The sequence below is a fragment of the Varroa destructor genome, unplaced genomic scaffold, assembly GCF_002443255.2.
Source record: "Varroa destructor unplaced genomic scaffold, Vdes_3.0 BEIS01000004.1, whole genome shotgun sequence".
Taxonomy (NCBI): Eukaryota; Metazoa; Arthropoda; class Arachnida; order Mesostigmata; family Varroidae; genus Varroa; species Varroa destructor.
In genome coordinates this window covers 3,292,113-3,313,230 of record NW_019211457.1, presented here as the reverse complement: position 1 = coordinate 3,313,230, position 21,118 = coordinate 3,292,113, and the positions used below count along the sequence as shown (strand labels likewise).

The 21,118-nt window shown below is 39.3% G+C and overlaps 1 protein-coding gene and 1 long non-coding RNA gene across 4 annotated transcripts in view; one reads left to right on the top strand and one right to left on the bottom strand.

The window, feature by feature from the left end:
* The window catches only part of LOC111249543 (uncharacterized), a 6,892-nt gene extending 3,796 nt beyond the window's left edge, over nucleotides 1–3,096 (bottom strand). Inside the window, exons 1-3 of one of the 2 annotated variants that reach the window (XR_002672963.2) lie at nucleotides 2,983–3,096; nucleotides 2,270–2,394; nucleotides 781–930 (exon numbers count right to left, since the gene is read on the bottom strand). This is a non-coding gene — a long non-coding RNA (uncharacterized LOC111249543). The remainder of the gene's footprint in view (nucleotides 1–780; nucleotides 931–2,269; nucleotides 2,395–2,982) is intronic. The other variant, XR_015327432.1, reaches the window with a different exon arrangement.
* Nucleotides 3,097–6,955: 3,859 nt separating this feature from the next.
* Nucleotides 6,956–21,024, top strand: LOC111250013 (glutathione S-transferase 1-1-like). Of its 2 annotated transcripts, none has more exons than XM_022804588.2 (8): nucleotides 6,956–7,260; nucleotides 11,818–11,973; nucleotides 12,526–12,645; nucleotides 13,520–13,600; nucleotides 14,631–14,739; nucleotides 17,281–17,336; nucleotides 18,118–18,251; nucleotides 19,298–21,024. In XM_022804588.2, exons 2-8 carry the CDS (start codon nucleotides 11,827–11,829, stop codon nucleotides 19,446–19,448), a joined length of 798 nt encoding a protein of 265 aa, XP_022660323.1. In that variant the 5' UTR covers nucleotides 6,956–7,260; nucleotides 11,818–11,826; the 3' UTR covers nucleotides 19,449–21,024. The 2 variants fall into 2 exon arrangements, with proteins under 2 accessions (XP_022660323.1, XP_086843407.1); XM_086987281.1 differs by lacking the exon at nucleotides 6,956–7,260 and adding an exon at nucleotides 8,909–9,225.
* The last annotated feature ends 94 nt before the right edge of the window (nucleotides 21,025–21,118 follow it).

The window sequence follows — 21,118 nt, the reverse complement described above, 5'->3', positions numbered from 1 at the left end:
TATATAGAAAGTTTACTAAAACCTTTAAACGCTTTTAGCCACGATATCATACTGTGTTTTTATAATAACACACACACAATAATTAGAGTTCACAGGGAGTCTAGTGCTTTCCTGTAAAAGTGTGCCCACTGAATAAAAACGAACGTTTTATATAAAGGCATACAACTCTCTCATCTTATTCAGTGATATACTTACATATGGTCTAGAATTACAGACTATCTATTCTTTGTCTATAAGTCTCAACTCTATTGAAGTCTCAAAGTGGCACACATCGTACCAATTCGCAGTTGGCTTATGTCTATCTGACTGTATGAGTACAACTGTGATACTATCGAACACCCATCATCAGCACAATGCCTACAATCTCTGGACACGGAGCCTTCGAGTTCTCAAGTACAAAGGCGGAACGGGGGATAAAGCAGAACTGCGCCCAGTTTTTGTTGGCTGTAGTATAGAGACAGATTATATCGCTTATTTCTAAATTTTGCAGTCTATGTACACGGCCCAGAGAGTCGACGAAAACAAAGCTCCATTCGTAGCGGAAAGAAGGCGCATATGTTCTAACTTTGGTGGCAGTCAAAACAAAAGCTGTTACCACATCAATGCATGATCCACAGTCATGTTGAAACTTTCGCATGTTAAAAATAGGAGTCCAATCATTGCCCCACTACACAATATTATCGCGTAGTAAGTCGGTAGCCCATTGTGTGCGGGCTATAATAAGGCTCAGTAATGGGGAACTATGTAGATATATTGTATTGCAAAAAAAAGAGTACTAACCATTTTTTCACAAAATTGCTTTAAAGTCCCGCATCTCATGTAATTCGAGTTGGGGTTATGTTGGTGGCGTTTGAAAGCTGGGATTTGACGGTAGTAGATGTGCTAAAGCTGCTAGGATGCTTTCATTCGGACCTAGGACAGAATGAATTTCTGCAAATATTCGCTATACGTTACAAATGTATTGCGATAAACCAACAAATGCTGCTTAGGTTCTTAAAAAAAGCTGCACTGTTTCTGGTCAAGATGCATTATGGGAAGAAAATGGCCCGGCCCAAAAATGGTTTTCTCTTTTTTTGTTTTTCGATATGACAGATGCTCCCCGTAGTGATCGACCAGTTACGATAAAAGTTGATAAAATTATTGCGGAAGCTGAGTGAGACCAGCGTGCGAGTAGCTATGATATTGCCAAGGAACTAACTATCGACCATCAAATACTTTTAAACTATTTAAAGAAGCTGGGTACAAAGGAGAGCTCTATGTAGAGCCAAGTGAAGTGGCCCAAGAGAACTCGGTCGTATTTCCATCTGAAACATACTGAGATATCGAAATCGAGCTATTTTTAAAACGCTTGATCACAGCTGACGAAAACTGGATTACATATAACAATTATGTGCTCCTCAATCTATGGAAAAGCTTACACTGATATCAAAGGGGATGATGCTATACGTTTGGTGGGACTAGGATGGAATCGTGGATTGTGAGTTGCGGCCTAATAGAACGGTCGATTCAGCCTTTTGCTAACAACTAACAAGGTTACAACAAGCAATTGAAAAAAATGGACCTCAACTAATAGAAAGAAAAGAGGTCGTTTTTCGCTATGATAGCATTAGACCACACATATTTTTAGCTATTCGGCAAATATTCAGATTGGATAAATTGGATAGATAATCTTTATGCTTGCGCCGTATGGCCTGGATCTTGCACCGTTGGACATAAGTCTCTGCAGAACTTCCGTAAAGGTGTTAATTTGGCTTCAATGAAGGGATCACTTGTAACAATTTTTTGCCCAGAAACCAAAAAGTTTCCTTAGTAAGGGGATTATGGTGCTGCCAGAAAAATTTTAGAAGGTCATCGATTGAAATGGCACATATTTAGCTTAGTAATTTGAAATATAAAAAATTCCATTTTGTCTTCAAAGCATGAGTTTCATGACTCGTGCCAGTTTACGCCAGCCCCTACTAGCTGTCGCTGCGCTTGTTATTAGCTGGGTTGGCTAAAAAATAAGGGTGGACAATTGAGAGCACAAAAACAAAAAGTCTATTCTATACTTGGTTTTCTAACACAGATTTAGATATACCACGAGATCACATATAACTAGGCTGATACAGTTGCTATTACACTATAAACTTTCAATTATAGAATAAATATGTGGCCTTTGCTCGCCTTCAGCGATTATTATTTCATTTAAGCTACGCGCCAGGTGTTCCAAAAAGCACCTTGAGGCTCATGCACAGTAAATTTGATGAATATTTGCACGTTCTTGATATACCTTTGTGTTCCGAGTTTTACGTCGGGTATCGCCGTTAGGTATTCCATCCGAGGGCTGGCTGGCTGGCTCCCAGCACGAAACGAAGTTGTCTATGCCCGGGTTCGAGCCTCGACCACAACGTGTCCCTAAAATTAGTGTTGCACGTAACTCCTAACATAAGCTCTCGATATACCTGCGTTTATCGTGCCATGAAGCGGTCTATATTGAATTACATAGTTGTTCATTTGTAGTCGTTGCACAGAAACGTAAAGCGGCGCCGTTTCTCATAATGGCTTCTTAACAGCACGCCGATGTGACCGAAAAATCCATTCGTGAAACCCGTTCATATCTTTTGGGGCGCGTGACCACTGTACGTAAGTAGTCCACCATTTCAGACGTTTAATGCATCATCACCAAGATAGAACTTTAATACTCACGCAGGATTATTCCACACGGATTTAGTATCACACACAATATTCCTAATGGCATAGTCTGTTCGCATAGCAACACTAATGAATGACTAAATTTCGCTAATAGGAGTCGTATAGCAGGACGATTTATCTCCGCGGGTGCTTCGCAATGCAATATTATATGTGAGCAAACGGGGCTTCGAATTGGAAGACGCAAAAATGGCGGGTAGGTGAAGAAGACAAGTTAGCTGCAGACAGTGAGCAAAGTTCGCGGGAACTAACTGTATTAGGAAATCACGACCTGACACCGTCGTGGCCTATTACCTGTACACGTTGTCCGTGAGTCATGTCGCGTACTAGATTCCTTTTGAGGTGCCGCCTTTGGCGTCAGCAAACGCAACTCCATCAGGGCATCACGTGCCTTGCGGCCGATGTTCAGCAATTCATTCAGTCGACAAATTTCAGACTAATGGTACAAGCGCGCGCATTAACGGGGGCATCGACAGCATAAAGGTTGTTTGACCCTGCCTCCAACTATTAGATAGTAATGCCACCTTGTCGGTTGTCTAATGGGTAAAGCAGCATGACAGCGTTCAAGAACGTGGACGTCGTAGGAGTAATCGTAGTGGAATAAATAACAACAGTATGTATCCTTGTCATTGTAGCCGAAAGACAAAGTTAGCAAACTTCGGCTCACAAGGCGACATCGTCGTTGATGCCGCGACATATTTAACTCTGTTTGCGCGACTGAGGACGTTGCTATTGTAGCGCAGCATGCTGAGTGAGCGGCATAAAGTTTTACTTTGAGATTTTTTATGAAAAGCTGTAGCTCCATGGGGATACGCGTGCATAAGAAAACGAGAGAGAAGGACTCACAGGAATTTTCTGTGGGGTGGGGATTTTAGCAAAATTAAGCTGGAAAAGGAGTTGAAGTGCTGTGCTCCGAAGTTCAAATGAAACGAAGACGCGATGTGTGGAGGCCGCTTAAGAAAGTTGCTTCTCCAAGAACTGTAAAACAACGCCTACCCGGTCACTGGTATGAAATGAAAAAAAATTTGAGTGAAGTTGAAGTTATAGCGTGCTATAAAATACGAACATATCTCGAAAAATATATGATCAGGTCGAGTGGCTAATATACATATGTTTGTTATGCATGAATGTGACACATTGACATGGTCTTCATTTCTATATTTTCTCGAGATGAATAACCGGAAAAAAATGAACGGTGCCAGTTAAAAGGAAAAAAGTATTGAAATTTACTTCCTTTTGCAGTATTGTGTATACTCTATGCCCAGAAAGCTGCCTTTGGCGACAGGGATTTTGTCCATTGATGTAATTCGCAGCTGATCCTCGCTAGAAGTGTTATCGGCGCAGAAGGCATCGCTTTGGTTTTTGTCGTGCTCGTTAATTGCTAATAGTCCAACACCCATTTCCTTAAACGTCTATGTCATAGTTAATCAAATAAGCATGGATCGACATGGATAGCTGTGTCCTATTTTCAGATCTCGCACGGTTAGGTGTAGGTCTCTATTATGTTTAAATGGTTTGTACTCGAACAATCATTGGAAGATTGACAATACAAACAAGAGCCAGAAAATTGGACAGAACGTAACGTCAACAGGATTGAACAGCTGACTGTCCTAAAAATGTCCAGATTTAAAGTTTTCATTCGTAGGTATAGCCAACTCAATAGATGATAACAAAATTACAACTTTATGGTAATGTTTCCACAGTTCTCACTTAGTCGACGGCTTACATCAGTATGATGCCCGAGGAGACAAGGGCACTATTATATTTGCATGTTTATTTCATTTTTTAAAATTAGTTCTTTTGTATCATAGGTGAGTGCGACTGATTCCTGACGTTTTCTTGACTGATTCGCAATCTTCCCAACGATCGCATAGACTTTTTAAAATCGTTGCGATTTTCAAAATATCTGAAGTTGACGAATGTAAAGGACGGACCTGATTAAGTTAATTCTTGGAAAAAAAAAGTTATGCTAGCATTTGTAATTGTCAAGTGATATTAATGTCAGTTGGCCCAAATTTTTGTAACAAGAAATTATTAATGCTCAAATAATAATTACTACTCATTTCTATTCTAGCCTAAGCTATCAGTTCGTTTACAATCATTAGGTCCTAAAGCATATTCTGACTCACGATTTTGCAAATGTTTTACGTTCCATCTCCGTTAGGCCAAATAGCATGTTATTTAAGAACACCTCGACCGACTATCACGGTTCACTCAACGATTTACATAGATGATGCTGTAGTTGTTAATAGTGATCATAAGAAAGAACGAAGGAGGTAATTTTCACAGTGGCAATGTAACATCATTGTTGTACTTTCTAACATTACTGGTATACAGTGGATTTGGGCTAGCGAAATTCATTCTACAAGCTTTCAAGACAAATTCAAAAGGCTTACGAACCGTACATTATTTCAGCTTTGTCAATCTCTGTAAACAATATGATCTATACATTTCGCAGTCCAATAACAGAGTTTTCGAAACCTCGTGCCAGATAAAGAATCAAATGTGTGCCTGTTTGCCTCTCTGCTCACATAAATCATCTTTATCAGTCTATCTTAAACTAACTTCTATCGGCTTCGTATCAACCTAATATTCTCTAAAAATATGGATTGCGTATGCTAAATCAACTTGGTTAAAACAGATGAATTCGTACATCAGCACGTGACAGAGCTGTCTATACAGTTTGAATCATCTGTATGATATACAGAATGTCGTTCATCTTGTTGAACCTAATTTTGGTTAGCCACTTAATTCTAAGGACGATCTCTACATAAGTCTGTTTACTTTTATCCTGATTATTTTAATACAAGCTTTTTTTCACGTCAACGACTAATTGCACAACAAAAACTGGTCGTTATTTGGTACACATTTGAGATAGGTGGATTGCGTGATCATTGATTCCGATTGGGTTGTGTCTGTTTAAAGCATCGTGGCTAGGACAGAGAGCCGCAAGGTTGGGATGCCGGTCATCGCAGCCGCTTCCCGCTGAACAAGAGAAGGCCGATGATAAAGCGGGCAATAACGAGCCAAAGAAACAGTTCGACACCCGCGACAACGCCAGCGGGCCTGGGCACGCAGGGTGAAATTGAGGAGATCAATAACCAACTCAACGGTAACCACCTCAGGGCCGAGAAGGCTACCGTCGTGCAATCAGATAAGAAGCAGATATTTAGATTAAGACTTATGAAACACACGTGTCGCTGAATATGGCTAGGACGCAAAGCATGCAGGGTTTAGGAGGAATAAAGACGCACCCAACATAGCAAAGAAGTTCACCAACAGTCTGTAATCTTGCTTTTAATATTGTTTAGATTACTCAAAGACATTTCAGTGGTCATTTTGATATTGATAAAGGATCACACGTCAACCAGTGAAATGTTCGAGTTTGCGCCTAAACAATTATTGACATTCTGTGGTACTTAAATATTCAAGAGTATCACATAAGCAGATTAGTTTCTGTAAGTTAAAAGCTTACAGAAACTAATCTGCTTGCTGCTAAAAAAAAGTAAAAAGTCCGTCATAGCCTGTGGTAATTATCAGGTTTTAAGGCACCAAATCGTCACTACTCATCTCTCAATAGAAGGTTATCCTTGTGACTTTTCTGTTTCGAACTGGGCGCCACAACCAGTTGTATCCAAGGGTATACATTTAGTTGTAAATTTGTAAAAACATTTAGTTGTTGTCCTCTGAGTTATTGAATCCAATCTGTCTATGTAGCATTTCGTCAGACGTGGAATCGATGACAAAACGATGTTGATCGGTGATGACTGAGGTTATGATGAACTCAGCTCCGTAAAGCAATGGTTATTTGATAGAGTTCAAGAACGGGTAAGTGTTTGTAATCGGTAAGTAATATCTTGCAAGTATTGCAGAAGCCAAGCACGAAACAAATGAGTGTGCCTTGAAAATAAGGGACCTTTACTAGAGGATAGCGAGACCACGGATAGCTAATTTTGAGGACGGTTGACACTTCTATTATACTATATTTCGCATCTACAATAAAAAGGTGATCTTGATATCAAGTATATTACCTAAACTTTTATTATTACATAAGCGGAAAGCGTTTTTCTGCGAACTGATACCCTCCGACGACTCAGTTAATATAAGACACTACCATAAACCTATGCCAATAAGCGTTTTACTGCCAAGAGCTTCGCGGAGCTCTTCTCGTCGCTTGTGTAAACCACCCTACTTATTCACTACGAGCAGATTTATATACTTTGTCCCATAGAAGAGACGGGCTTAAATCTACATGCTCGCACCTTAGCAGCTTCAGTGTTCTGAGACTATGTCGCCATGGTTACGAGTGGACCCTTCTCAACACACTCAGAGCGCCGCCGGCTGCGATACTTGATATTGGAACACTCAACTTCCCTTCATCTTAAGCGTTTTATACCTCGCGAGGCGCCCGCCTCATAGTTATCACAGAGTAGACTAAATTCTGGTCACTTGCCCCTGTTGAATTCGAAGTTCAAACGAGGTGTTGCCCTCTACCTTAAACGTGATTATCGCCCTAACGTCAGACAAATTCGTGTCCGTCATCGAACATTGTCGAGTCCTCGACCTGCTTTGGTAAGTTAGGGGACAAACGGTACGGCCTAATTTGACAGTTACGACACACAATGCAACAAGAAATATCTATGACGAACGTCGTAAAGATCTGTGCGGAATCTTCATGTTCATTGAGTATAAATGTGTCACTGTAGGACGATAATGCATCCTTGTGCTCGTCATACCAGACACGCCGAGAAGACGGCACGCTAGCAATCGTTTAAACAGCGACACGTCGAAAATTCGCAAGCGTTGCAGCTAGTAAGTTTAACAAGATAAATCAAAGCAGCATGGGTTTGGTGGCGTACCTTGGTTGTTTCTTTACATAAGCACGAACCTTTTTGATTTCTTTTATAATAGCTTGTTATCTTATGTGATTGATAGATGGGACAGATTATGGCTTATTGTCGCTGAGCTATTTTGCGTCTGGGAGGAGCGAACAATCTAGGCGGTAAATTCGTTAGTCCTGATTAGAGGATAGCAAGGCCGCGTCATGTTTAGCGTGCTCTTTGTATATCGATACAAATTGCACAGGTGAAACGTAGAGTCTGCGTATTCGTAACGTAAAGGCAGGCTTCTCGATAGGTTCATCATTGGAAACATGGTGCCGTACTCCTTAATACGACACAAAACTGAGTGACGCTTGAAGGCTGGGAGACAATTACAGACGCGAAGAAAAGGCCAATACAGCGTCACAGGGAGAAAAAACATTGACAAGTTAAATTAGTGTATCCATAAATTCTAGCATGACAATGAGTTCTGACTGGTAAGCTTTATAAGGGTCGCTAACTTACTTGGCTATCATACGGATTCCAAAAAAGGTGTAAGTATGATTGACAGTGTAGCATTAAACTGTGTAACTCTATATTCGCAGTGTTATTGGAAAATCTACCGCACACAGGCTGCACTCTGTGAATTAGTGAAAAAAATGAGAAAAATATGATTTTTTGCTAGTTGAACCATGGATGACATACTAAAGATCATGGATGCGCCGAATCCCGGCGATCGTCATCAGATAGGAATTTATCATTTGCCTCGCAGATTCTTCGTATCTCAGTTTCCAGTACCTCAGCTACAGTTCGAGGCCAAGTTAACATCGCTACTGTAGTTAAAAACCCGGACACGGTGTTAGGACAGGATAAGAGCCCATGTGAATAGTTATGTTTTACGGATAGGACTTGCAGTCATATTCGAGCTAGTTAACAACTCTCCAGTTCAATACTAATGTCGGACGGATCATTGCGCATTAACTCGACAATTGGGTTTAAATAAATGTCTCAAGTCTTACGCTCGGTGCCGGCGTTAAATATTATTGCTTCAGACGGCTGTCTTCCGGTACCAAACGAGGTCTGGTATATTTACGCTCGATTGCGATAAAGTTTAGCACTTTATTACTGCACCATCTTACGGAGGCGAGCAGTCGAATTTCGGGTCAGGCGGTTTGAAGTTCGGCTTACTAGTTAATCTGCTAAGATGACCACTAGTATCATAACTGAAAAGTCATAACTTGCATGTTTAGATGGGACTGTGCAGTAGCGAGCTATTACAGTCCTGTGATATCAGATCCACATGTACAGATAATATATATATCGTGACAAGTGACCGTATCATATAGAATTTGGAAGCTTTCACGGTACGCAGCACATCAATAACAACAATGAGAGAGGCAACATGCATATCAAGAATGTTAGCAGTGCTTCCTTCCTTGACTATTGTGTGCTTCTCTCTAAAATAATATAACTTTTGGCGGATTTTTAGAGGTCAACAGAGTATTTACGTGTAAATGCCTATCAGCTAGAAATGGAAGTACTCCTTCGCACATTTTTTTCTTTCAAACTCTTTTTTAGTGTACGCTAAGGACATGAATGAACAGTATTTTTTACGGATCGCATTCAAAGCTTTGTTTTATTGGTCAAATCCTCTCTGTTTCTTTCCTCGTTTATCGTTTCTAAGAGTATGCGCTATCGAGCCCAATCCGTTATAATGGTAAGCGACGCCATCTTCGCAAAAATTTTCTCTATTTTTTATAATTAGCGTTGTTTAGGTATTTGTGTATTGTATCAAAGCAACTGAACCATTTGGCGAAGTTCTTTTTTGTAGATAAACAAAAAAATTCAACTTTAAATTCTTTGTTAGTTGTGCCTTTTGTGGACTTTCGTTCCGAGTTTAGCATTTATTACTAGTCGTACGCCTGTAGCATAGCGCTGTTTTTGCCTCATAAAATTTAGTAAACCAGTTAATCAGAATCAATGTCTCAATGTAACGATGTCCTAGAAAGAAGCTCGTTTCATAATTGTCGAATTAATCAAAGGCGAATAATTCTGTAGGGGAACCTTTGTCATCCGTTGACTAAATGGACTATAGTTAAGAAAAAATCGGCGGTAACCTTGAAAATAAATATGTGGCTGACCCCTAGCGCATAACTGAATCCCGAACGCATCCCTTATTACGTATGGATCCAAGCCTAAAGAATATATCTTACTAGTTAGAATCTTTAAAAGAGTTCCTCAATCGTTTATTATTAGAAATAATTATTGCGGGTTTAAGTTGATGGAGCAACTAACCCCGCTTAACATAGCGGCGTCGGCGGCTTTCGCGTAGATTCAAAGGCACAACTGAACGTGCCTACGTACTAACTTACCGATGGCCGAAAACAAATGTAAGCATCGGCTAAGGTTTTTCAGCGCCACCCGGGGCGATTGTTTACTGGTGCGCGCTGAATTCGATACAGTTTTTCAAATCCGTAAAAACGCTTATAAACGTTCTGCATCGCAAGATGGCAGTTAGTCGTGGAGATTTGCAACAGATAGGGTATAGTTAAACTTTTGATCTGCCCCTCTAAGTTCTATTCAACAGCTGTTAGTCGTTTTCGCTATACGCCAAACATGTGTCCCCGAAAACATTACGAGGAAATCAAGCAAACAGGGAATCTAAAAATGCTAGTTTTATCAAATAATATATATTATTCTACGAACGCGATGTGAGCTTTTCGTCTAATGGCTATCAGCCTTATTTTCTATCCGTGACGAAACGATAGGTCATTTGTAGGTGGATCAGTTTTTTTTAATAACCATCCTTGAGTGACACTGTTATACAGTGACTTAGTGCTAATAGTTACACATTAATCAGACATTTCTCCCTATCAGGTGATCGTGACGCAGGAAGCTTTAAATTGGCCCGTAGTTTGTTTAACAGTGTTTGCGCCTGTCTATTCTGATCTCTGTATATAATGAGTTGATGTTTCACCTTTCACTCTGAAAAGACAAGTCTGCCAAAGCAAGCTTGCTTCGTCACACTGAGAGCCCGCAATAGCCACATAGAAATGCCTGAAGGTCAGTAGAACATTTTTGAACCTTGCGTGACCTTGTATTGAAGAATCCGACCACAAGCCTACGACGTGTTTCAGTCAAGGTCGGATATGCTTGCATTTAAGCGTATTGGGATTCTTCTAGGTACGAGTCAAATAATTCTCATCTAGTCATCTTACTTCGCCAATTGTAAAGCCGCGTTCTATGCGATCTACAGTATCGATCTCAACCCTAGTATAGCAACCTTCATTTTGCCTTCATTTCAACAGCTGGACAGTGTTCAAATTCACTGTTATTACGAGGAAGCGTTACGATGCACAGTCTCTGACCGTTTGTCCAAATGAGCCCCCATAATGACAACTTGGTATAAACTGCGAACCATTAGCATATCCGACAACTATATGTGTAATAATAAATTCGATGACCTCGGATGTCATCGTTTGTACCTATTTAAAATTTAATATTTGTGAACTAATTTCAAGCTAAGACGAATATTTCAGGCCATGGTGCAAGTGGCATCTTAGGGCTTGATCTGACTAGGTTACAGCGGTACTAGGAGCAATCTGACATAGACCAGGTTTCGACATGGTAATGATGTAGTTAATCAGTCAACAAATTATCCGCTTTACTGCGTATACGGATTAGTATCTTTATCGGGAATAGCGTCCGATTACTTGTTGACAGCGGACGTATACAGATTTCTATCGGCTTATTGATATTTACAACGCTTAGTGATCTATCGTGACGTATCTATCATTCGAATACAAATGCGTGTGTTCGCACGAAAGTTGCATTGAGGGGCGGGGGGTTCAGTGGAAAGCTGCATGTTTTGTACGCAGTTACACAACTTCATATAAGCACCAAGTATTATCAGCGTTCCCTAACCAATATTATTTGAGCGTTATAAGCTATTTATGTGTGTGTGATTTCGTAATAACATATTGTTTGTTTTGGTAAAACATCAAATTATTGCGTAACTAGCTCTCCGTCCCACAAAAGCTAAAACCGATTTTTGCGTAAAATCACATAAAATATATTTTTTATTTACCATAATAATATGTTTTAAATAATAAGTGTGATTACATAGGGCAGTTCAACAAATTCATCTCCCGCGTTCCTGTTCACAAAAAGAAACCAGGAAACAAATTATAAATTACATTATTTCTGAACAATACAAGCTAAGCAATTTGCGCCAAGTAGTATTTTTCAAAATAAAAGACTATATGTTTTTACAGAGAGATAATATTAAATATTTTGATTATCTGCACAGAGTGCTAATATGATTCAGGGGGGTTTATTATATCACACTGTGGGAAGCGCTCCCTGCCGGGCGGTCCGAATGTTAGCCAAGGAGCTCGGGGTTGAGCTAGAGTTACGGTGCCTTGACGTATTCGCAGGCGACCACATGAAACCAGACTTCCTTGAGGTAAGCGTGATGTGACGTAAACAGACGTCTCATCGGTAAGGAGATAATTACGTTACAGGCAGAATTTTTTATGATATGTTACGTCATTGTCACGCATTTTTTGTTATACGTAAGGAAACTGTATTTGTATAAAGATGTGTTATATATATATATATATATATATATATATATATATATATATATATATATATATATATCGCTTTATTTCTTAATTGCAATATATCTATTGATTCAGCGGGTAGCATAGGAATTCTGTTGCATAAACTTTAAATTATTTTTTTCTAAATCTATTTTGTTATTTTATTATGATTAATTTAAGAAAATAACAATAAAAAACTACGGCAGTGGCTTCAGCATCTTGCTATTTTAACAGTGCAATAATAGAAACGTCTGATTAGCATTTTTTCTCACAAATGTGTTAGCATTATCGAGTATTTGCAAATCGGTGTCGTCGTACGCGTGTCTATGGTGGCGCGTATCTATAACAAAATAAACATATTTCGCTCTGTGTGAATAATGTGTCTAATGATTTTTTATGTCCTATGGCTGTAGATAAACCCGCAACACACGCTCCCGACCCTGGTTGATGGCGACTTTGTACTATCCGAGAGTCGAGCCATTCTTACCTACCTCATGAACAAATACGCCCCCGAGAGTGACCTCTATCCGCAGGTAAGGCTTCAAGACTATTTAAAAGCGATGATCGTGCATATAGATAAATACGTTGAAAAGTATATGCAAATATTAATACTCAACAAGTTCAACATATTTGCAGCAATCGTTTGTTATGATATACGCGGTGGATAACTCGATAATGACGTAGGTAAATATACATCATTTTTTTTTATGTTTATCGAACTCACGTAGTACTTTTTGGTACTTCTAAGAGAGGTCAAAACGGGAATACAATGAAACCATGTAACAACGAAATAATCTCCTAAGCAATATTAACTGACACTTCTAACCTAATCGTCAAGTCTTAATTGGTAATCCTTTGTCTCGACGGATCGAAAGTACCCGCTTAATCGTGACCAGAAATACCCGTAGATCTGTTTTGGATGCTCGTAATACTACGTGAGCTTTACTGAGTCCTATTAGCTACTGATTTCATAGTAGTATTAGGTGGCGATTATACCCTGCATAGGCATTTGTAAGAATGTGCCCGGCATTTACATTCCTTCTGTCGTCCACCCCTTAAATAATTAGGAGTTTTTTTTTTTTAATAACCCTTGTTTTACCCTAATCGGCTTCGAATGCCTATTACATTGTGTGATCGAATTCGAAAGCAGGAAGTAAAGTTTTCCGGTTATCTCTACTGAACCAGTGTTAGCAATAAGTAGACATATAAGATAAGCCAAGCTAACATTTGTTCCTGGTAATGATTCATTTCTGAGTAGAAATTTTCTTAGGTGCAATGTTATAAGTTATGGACACAACTAACACTACCTAAGTCAAAATAATATGCTTACAAATTACTCAACAACAACCACAACGACCGGAGCATTTAAAAATACCCAACTGGTTTGCTGTTTCCTCGAACTCCCAGCATATCAAGGCACGTGCTCAGGTGGAACGGCTTCTCTACTATGATATGGGTATGCTGTACAAATCGATGCTGGACGTTTTTGTAAGTTCTCGTCTTGATACTTGTTCATAGGTATTGATCTTCTATAAGCCGTACAATCGAATATATGAGGCCCTGTATTTCGACCACGCCTCGTCCGGTACAACAGAAACAACATATAGCCTACCTATAGTTGTAATACGAGGGGTCTTGACCTACATTTTCTGTAATAGCTTTTGTATCGCTTGTGTACGTCGAATCGTACTATACGGAACGAGATCTTTTTTCTCTTGGTGGTATCTTTTGTAGGCCAGACAGGAGTCCTTTTGTTCTCTCACTAAGATTTGTTGAGAAGTAGATGAATCATGTTTTGATGCGGAATGATCTATAGATCTTTCGAAACCTTTGAAAAAATAATAGAAAACAAAGTCAGACGATAAATAAATTATTCCAAAATGCGGATCTCAGGGATGTAAGGGGTTTGCTGACTAGTACGAGCTTCCTCTCTCATTATTTTCGAACTCTTTCGTTGGCTGGACTCCACCCTACTATTTCTCTAGTTGAAAGGGATCGGTTCGCGTGGACTGGGTCGAACTTTTGAAAATGCGCGCCCTCGTCTCGTCAAGAATAGCTCTAAGAGCAGAGGCCGTTTTGCGTTTACATAACCGTCATAGAACATCGGCTTTTGAAGTGGCCTCCTCGAATAACGGAAACACTTTTTAATAAGCTCGTGAGATAGAAGTAGCTTGCCGAAGAAATCGTTTTGTGCTGCCCTTTTTACATAGACTTCTACTGTAGAAGCGGGAAATCAAAAAAAAAAGTTGGCTTCATCTTCTATAGGAGTGATCACTATTACCTCAATACAACAATATCATTCATACGTACATGCGTTACTATAAGGATTTGAAGTGCTGTAGGAGATGTCATATATAGTGGCTACTGAATATTTAATAATGATTGTTATTTTAAGACATCTGAACAGATTCGTGACAACGAGAAAGAAAACAGATAAATTCTTCACGTCCACTTACAACAGCTATAATATTATTATATATTATTCTACAGTGAAGTGATAGTCACTTGTGTTTTACAGTTGGCTCCGATTTTTGGCTTTTTTTCTCCTGAAGACTCGGGGGAGCGCTTAAAAGGGGTTCTGGTTTTTCTTGATGAGCACATTCTTGGAGATAATGCCTACATCACAGGTGATCTTTCCCGTATTTCAAATCAAACTTGAGTATCAGCTATAATACTTTTACTCGTTGATGCTGTTTTTATATAAAGAATATTATATATCATGATATATAGTGGTATTATATGTATACAATATTCGTATTACTGACTATTGTCATAATAATAATAATAATAATAATAATAATAATAATAGTAGCCTACGACAAGGACGGGTATATTTTTCACTTAAACACTTTAATAACGACCCAAAACGTTTTTGCATTGCTTTGAACGGCTGGTTCCTACATCCAGTATTGAACCTGATTACACCTGTACATCACGACTTCACTACGCTATGGCAGGAACAAATAAAAAAAATTTCAGAAGATCTAAGCCTGTGTTTCAGTTTGCTTTTCGTATGTTGTTCTCTAAATACTGTGCTCGCGCCACAAAAGGGCGGTCACGCTATTAAAATTAGTCTTTAAGATGTAACAATAGATAAAGGTCAGCAAACGAGTTCTACGAACCGTTTTTCCCTAGAACATGAACGACTTAGCTCTATCGACTGCTTACGTTAAAGCCCCTCTTTTTAGTGACGCGCTACTGGATAGCGACGTGTATTGATGGCAATGCTGCCTCGATCTAGTATCATTTGAAAATGCTCAAAGAATGATCACTACCGAAGATGAAGAGATGAATGTTGAGAGAGCCGCAGAAAATGCCGCGATGCACAAGGATTTAGTGAAGCAGCCTTGATGTCGTCAGCAATACCACACTACAGCCGTGCGAAAATGAAACTAGAAAACAGTTGGCTCACATGTAAAACCATAAGAAACGCATGTAAAAAATAGTTTGCCAACTACTGATAGGGTAACAAAAGTGTAACTATTTTAATCCCTATTTACCTTATGGATTTAACGAAGACCGTTTTCTCCCTGATGGTGAATACAAAAACGCATTGGGCTATATCGAAGACTTAAGACTGAGTATGGCAGCTATTTGTTAATTTCGCGAAATTATCGCAACGTTCGCCGCTTATCAAGATTAATAAACGGTACTGTGGCAATAGAAGGCATAAAGGAATGGACTTGGATCTATTCCTTATATTATTAAAGTAAATCTGTGAGAGCGAACTGTGCACTGCCAGGTAATATGGGTACGCGTAAATCATGCTCGTAACTTCCTTCCTCTAACTTCGGGTAGTGCACAGTTGATTATCGTGAACGAAATTCAGCGCTTAAATATGTATCGGACAAGTTTCCAATGTTACGTGAACACGCTGTGTGTGCGCATATCTGCCCGTGATCCAATGGAAGCATTATTTCGCAATACGATTCTAGGCATCTAAACAAAAACATAAAAACTTAGTAACATTAGTACAGTACTGTATCTCATTGCTTACAAATTCTACCATTTGCTTTACTGTGAAAAACACCATAGAGGAGGCGATTTCGCCGTTCTTTTCACATTGGCAAATCGCTATGTTCTAGCAGATTTGCCAATGCAACGTTACTGACAATCCGAACAACCATGCCATGATTATCCAAATCTTACTGAGCCAGAGCAGTCAATGGAGCTACCACAGCGTCGTATTGTTCGCAGAAAAAAAAACAGTCGGCTTCCTTTATCGGATCACACCGGTGACGGCTAGCGAATCTATTGCATCAGAAGATGATGAGTCTCGTAAAGCAAAAACTTCTCAAGTGGACGGAAGAACTATTCGATCCGATGTGCTTAGCCGACGTAGAACTTTCTGCCACAAGACGTCCAACTAAAAACTTGTTTACTTGTACTGCCATCTGCTACAAAACTTGCGAAGGTAAAAACGACAGAGGTGCAAATTAGTGCCGTTCTACCGAATTTTTAACATGATTGTATAAAAATTCCGGTACCGATACATAGGGTCGCAGGCAGTTGGCACGAATGGCCATTATTCAAGAACCTAATGATAGCGTTGGCTACGCGCATGTGTCTATTATTTAGACACGCTGGATTTCTAGCGATTATTGTATTTGTCAACCAATTTTCGGATGTTTTATACTGGTTAAGCACCTAAAAATAAACGCTTCAAACTCTACGTCTTGTATTGTTTTCTAACAGCTAGCTTCTTAAACAGAATGTGTCGACGTCCGGTTTCAGAACTCAGACCACTTTATCTACTTCTGCGTTTAGTGAGCAAACACGTTACCATGGCACAATTATGGGGACAATATCTTAGAGATCTAGGATTGCGTAATACATAAACGCAAATGTAGGCCACTCAATTTGGTAGCTATACGGAGCCTCAGGCTGATTTGGCGGTGTGCTCTAGGTTTGAACAAAGAATCTTTTTTTTCTAGCAGTGTCGGATATACTTATACGTTATAGTGAGAGCTTAAAGTACTTTGCAGAATGACCATTAGTCACAACAGTTCGATTCCAGTTTATTCGTATCTATTATACTAGTTTATGGAATTGCCAGTGATCAAGGACATCAAAGGATATGACAAAATAACAGTTGTTACCATCTCATGTTAAGAGTTCATCTACTTTTAACACGTTCTCAAACTCACTAAACCGTATTCCCCTTGCAGGAGATAAATTTACAATAGCAGACATCAGCATCGGTGCCAGTTTAACACTATTAGAGGCAAGTAATTACGTTATTGCCTTGTTACAATTAAGTAAAGGATATATTTCTCAAGAAAACGCAAGCCAATTCGTATCACTCTCCGATCCGTCCTACTTACTATAATATTTTGCAAACTAAAAGCGTTTACACGACTTCGAAGCATGGCTTTTGAGGCATCGATAATATTAATTTTCTTCATCTTGAAAGATTATAATGTGAAGATCAGCTAAGAGGAAGGAGATGATATTTCAGCGATGCAATACAAAAACACCAGAACTTTTCGACGAGGCGCGATATATTTGAGACGGGATACAAGTGGCGTACGCTGCCTGTGATAGAACTTCAATTCATGTCACTATTTAACCGTTCAAGATGGAGAAAGTGTTATAAACATATCGGTTACTAAGGCGCGATTGAGGCTAATTGGAATCGAATCTCAGCGGACTGCTATCATTAGCTATTTTTTTATTTTTAGTTGAATCAAGAACAGGAAATTTATGAAGATTTGACACTTTCCGAAGTGCTCTTCTTGCTGTCACCTCATACTTCGTATCCGCTTGGTAGATTTTTTACGGATTTATTGGCAGTTACGATTTTTTGTAAGACGGTATTCCCACGTTACACAAGTCAGAGTATGAGTTTATAATATACATCTATTATACTTTTCTATGTATATTTTTATTATATGTATATTCTCTGTCTCGATAGAAGGTTGGAGAAACTGCAAAATTCACAATTGCAGCCATTTTACCAACAGTTTGTTAGGAGCTAATATCTATAAATTAAATCGTATCAACAGGCGTTCGAGTTTGGCTTCCCGGACGCGCCACGACTTGAAAAATTCTATGAGGAACGAATTAAAAGCTTGCCTTATTTCTATGAAGTTAACGCTGAGGGAATCGATGCCCTCAGAAAAGGAATGCCCCGACAAGAGTAAGTATGCTAGACAAGAACTTAATATATTGGGGGTATCTGATATCTATTTGAAACTATTCGTGTATCTCGTTCCTTTGCTTTCGGATAAACTTGCTACCAAATCTAGGTTTAATGTATCGCCCACGATCTTCCAGGTGGCGTCATCTCGCCAGATCAGACGGCGACATGAACAGCCGCCCATCTAATAGGCAGTTGGCAATAATTTTGGGCGTGTCCGACGGAGACAATGGCGGCATTTGCTGTAGCGGCTGATACTACCAATGTCGAGGAGGACCATATTAGAAAAGCAGCCCGCTCTCAATATAATGGTCGCAGTTTGCCTCGGACCGAAACGCCCTTACGCTTTTCGGGTACTGCGAGAACGCCCACTCTATCGGTGGCTGCGTTGTCACGCTGCCAGGGTAGCGTCGGGGAGCTCTGCCATCAACAGCAGCTTGTCGTTGCCCAGTATACATTCTCTGTTCAGGAAAGGGCTGATTCGATTGTGATTTTTTGTGGTTGGCCCCTTGATGGCATCGACATAGGCCTTCAACGCCATTTGACGACTGCTAGGGGCAGCCGTAATTCATCTACCCGCGCGAAGGTAGTAGATGAAGCAAAGAAGGGAAGACATATCATTTATTCTTTGTATAAAACCACTTACGCTGCAATGTATAGTAACTTATAAAATATTGAAAGTGTCACTCAGTTTTTGGATCGTGAGAACAATTTGTCAAAGGTCTTACCAAGAGGAATGCATGAAGTGAACAAAAAGATACGTTGCGTTGCTTAAGCACACCTGTTATGTAATATAAGATAAGACTTTGAATCAATGGTGCTTGTAAAGAAATATATGATGTATAAAACAGAAATTCAGCATCAAGCAGAACCCTACGCGATCGACTGTTACGCAACATTTGGCCCATATTGTAACGGTTCTGTATATCCTACAGCAGTAAGTACTAAAATGCCTGATAAATGCTAATCTTGTCTGATTCGTCTTCCTCTTCGCTCAGTTTTTTCTACTCACTCATGCACAAAATTTGCGACTTCTGCCATTACAGAACTAAGAATGAGAACGAGAATAATAGGGAAGCTGACGCAACACCCGAAAATGCGGAAGAGGCACCACAAGCTGATGTCAGGGCAGGACTCGAAACTCCATCAGTTGAAGGCTGTCAAGCAGAAAATGCCGAGGATGAAGAAATTGTGTGAAGTCCAAAGGGAAAGCTCTGCAGAGCCTTTCAACGTAGCTTTGATCCGGTCCACGGCGTCAAAGCAGACTTTCGCGCAACAGGTGGCTTGACAAGACCGAGTTCGACTATGGGTTCTATCCTACATGAGGTGCTGCTATAATGGTTTGAAAGGGTTGGGAGTGGAAGACGTCAGATGTTACTAGGGTTCTTAAATGTACGTTAAATAATCAATCTGAGAAATGTATTAATACGGTACGACAAGTGTATAAAATGATATGTATTCGGATTTCATAGTTTTCAGATGTTCTAGTGCGCTCTACGTTTCTTATCATGATTGATAACAATGGCAAATTTTAAATGGTCCGCTCATTGAACTGACAGCGACTGTAGACAATCTAGTAGCTTTTTTTTATGGCAAGAGCCATTACTTTGCGGTTTCTATTATGAGAAAAAGAATCCAACTAGTTTTTCTTACCCGATCATGCCATCAACATTATTTCCTGTTGATGGTGATGAAAAGTGATAACTGGTCTGCAGATGAAATCGACAGTTCCTTAAATGATGCATTTATACATCAGAAAGCCTGTACCGGATTGATATAAACGATCATATAACTGATTCCAATAAAGGTACACTAGGTTACAGTTATACAATAAAAGTAGACGTACAAAGCAAAATGTATGGCATTTCAGGGACATCATAGGATAGGCAGTGTTAAGCAACTTCGGTTATATTTTAATTTAAGACACTTGGCATGCCTTTAGGAGCATAGGAACTACGAGCTTACGCAGTGTTTATTATTCATTTAAGCCAATTCTAGAAGTTCTAGATACCTTCTTAACTGTGGGGTTTAGAAATTTGCTCTTTCTAGCTTTCATACGATCGTTCTAAAGCAATTAGTTTCATACCTGTTTTGTCGCTGTACTAAAACCTAACACGTTTAAGGTTCTAACAAATGTCAAAGAGTTTTCGTAGAATTTATATATTTGAATAGTTTTTTGTGTCTTTTGCACAGAAGTGAAGTGTGATGCCTCTCATCAACATTAAGCGACGTCTATCTGGTGTAGAATCAACGTACCCCGTATGTCTGTCAGATATGTTAATTATTAGAGTGCGCCTGCAGCTAGATTTATCGAAATCTAGCAATAACTAGTCAAGACAGGGCTACTTGTATGTTTCGGTTCTAACAAATGGCTGAACTGAGTGTAGATGCGTCTGCTTTTATGCATCACATACAAATACACACATTCATTTAGAATCAGTGTCCGAATTTCGAGCTCTAATATACACCGATCAAATATATATATATATATATATATATATACCGCATTAAATAATAAAATATGCAAAGTTGAGTTCGTTGCTCACAAAACCCCTCTCTTGATCTGCAGCTCAGTGCATTTTAACGTAAGTTACTGCTAAAAAAGTTATGAAAATAAATAAATATTGATAATAATGATCGTATAAATAGACGGTGCCAAATATGGCCATCTGTGTGAGATACGTTGATAAAACAGAGGCAAGCTACTTCTGCGAATATGCATGATTTAGTGATATGGCCAATAAAAATGCTCCTTTTAGCTAGGTTCTCGAAATGATTGAACGATTGTAGATAACTCATATAAGTACAATGCATATGAGCTATATATATATAAACGAAACCCTATTAAACTTTATCGACACATGCAA

Coding starts and splice junctions, on each gene's coding strand:
- LOC111250013 (XM_086987281.1), top strand. CDS start 9,196: ATGCGCTATCGAGCCCAATCCGTTATAATG. Junction 9,226..11,817: donor GAGCCCAATCCGTTATAATG/GTAAGCGACGCC, acceptor TTATCTGCACAG/AGTGCTAATATGATTCAGGG. Junction 13,601..14,630: donor AATCGATGCTGGACGTTTTT/GTAAGTTCTCGT, acceptor TGTGTTTTACAG/TTGGCTCCGATTTTTGGCTT.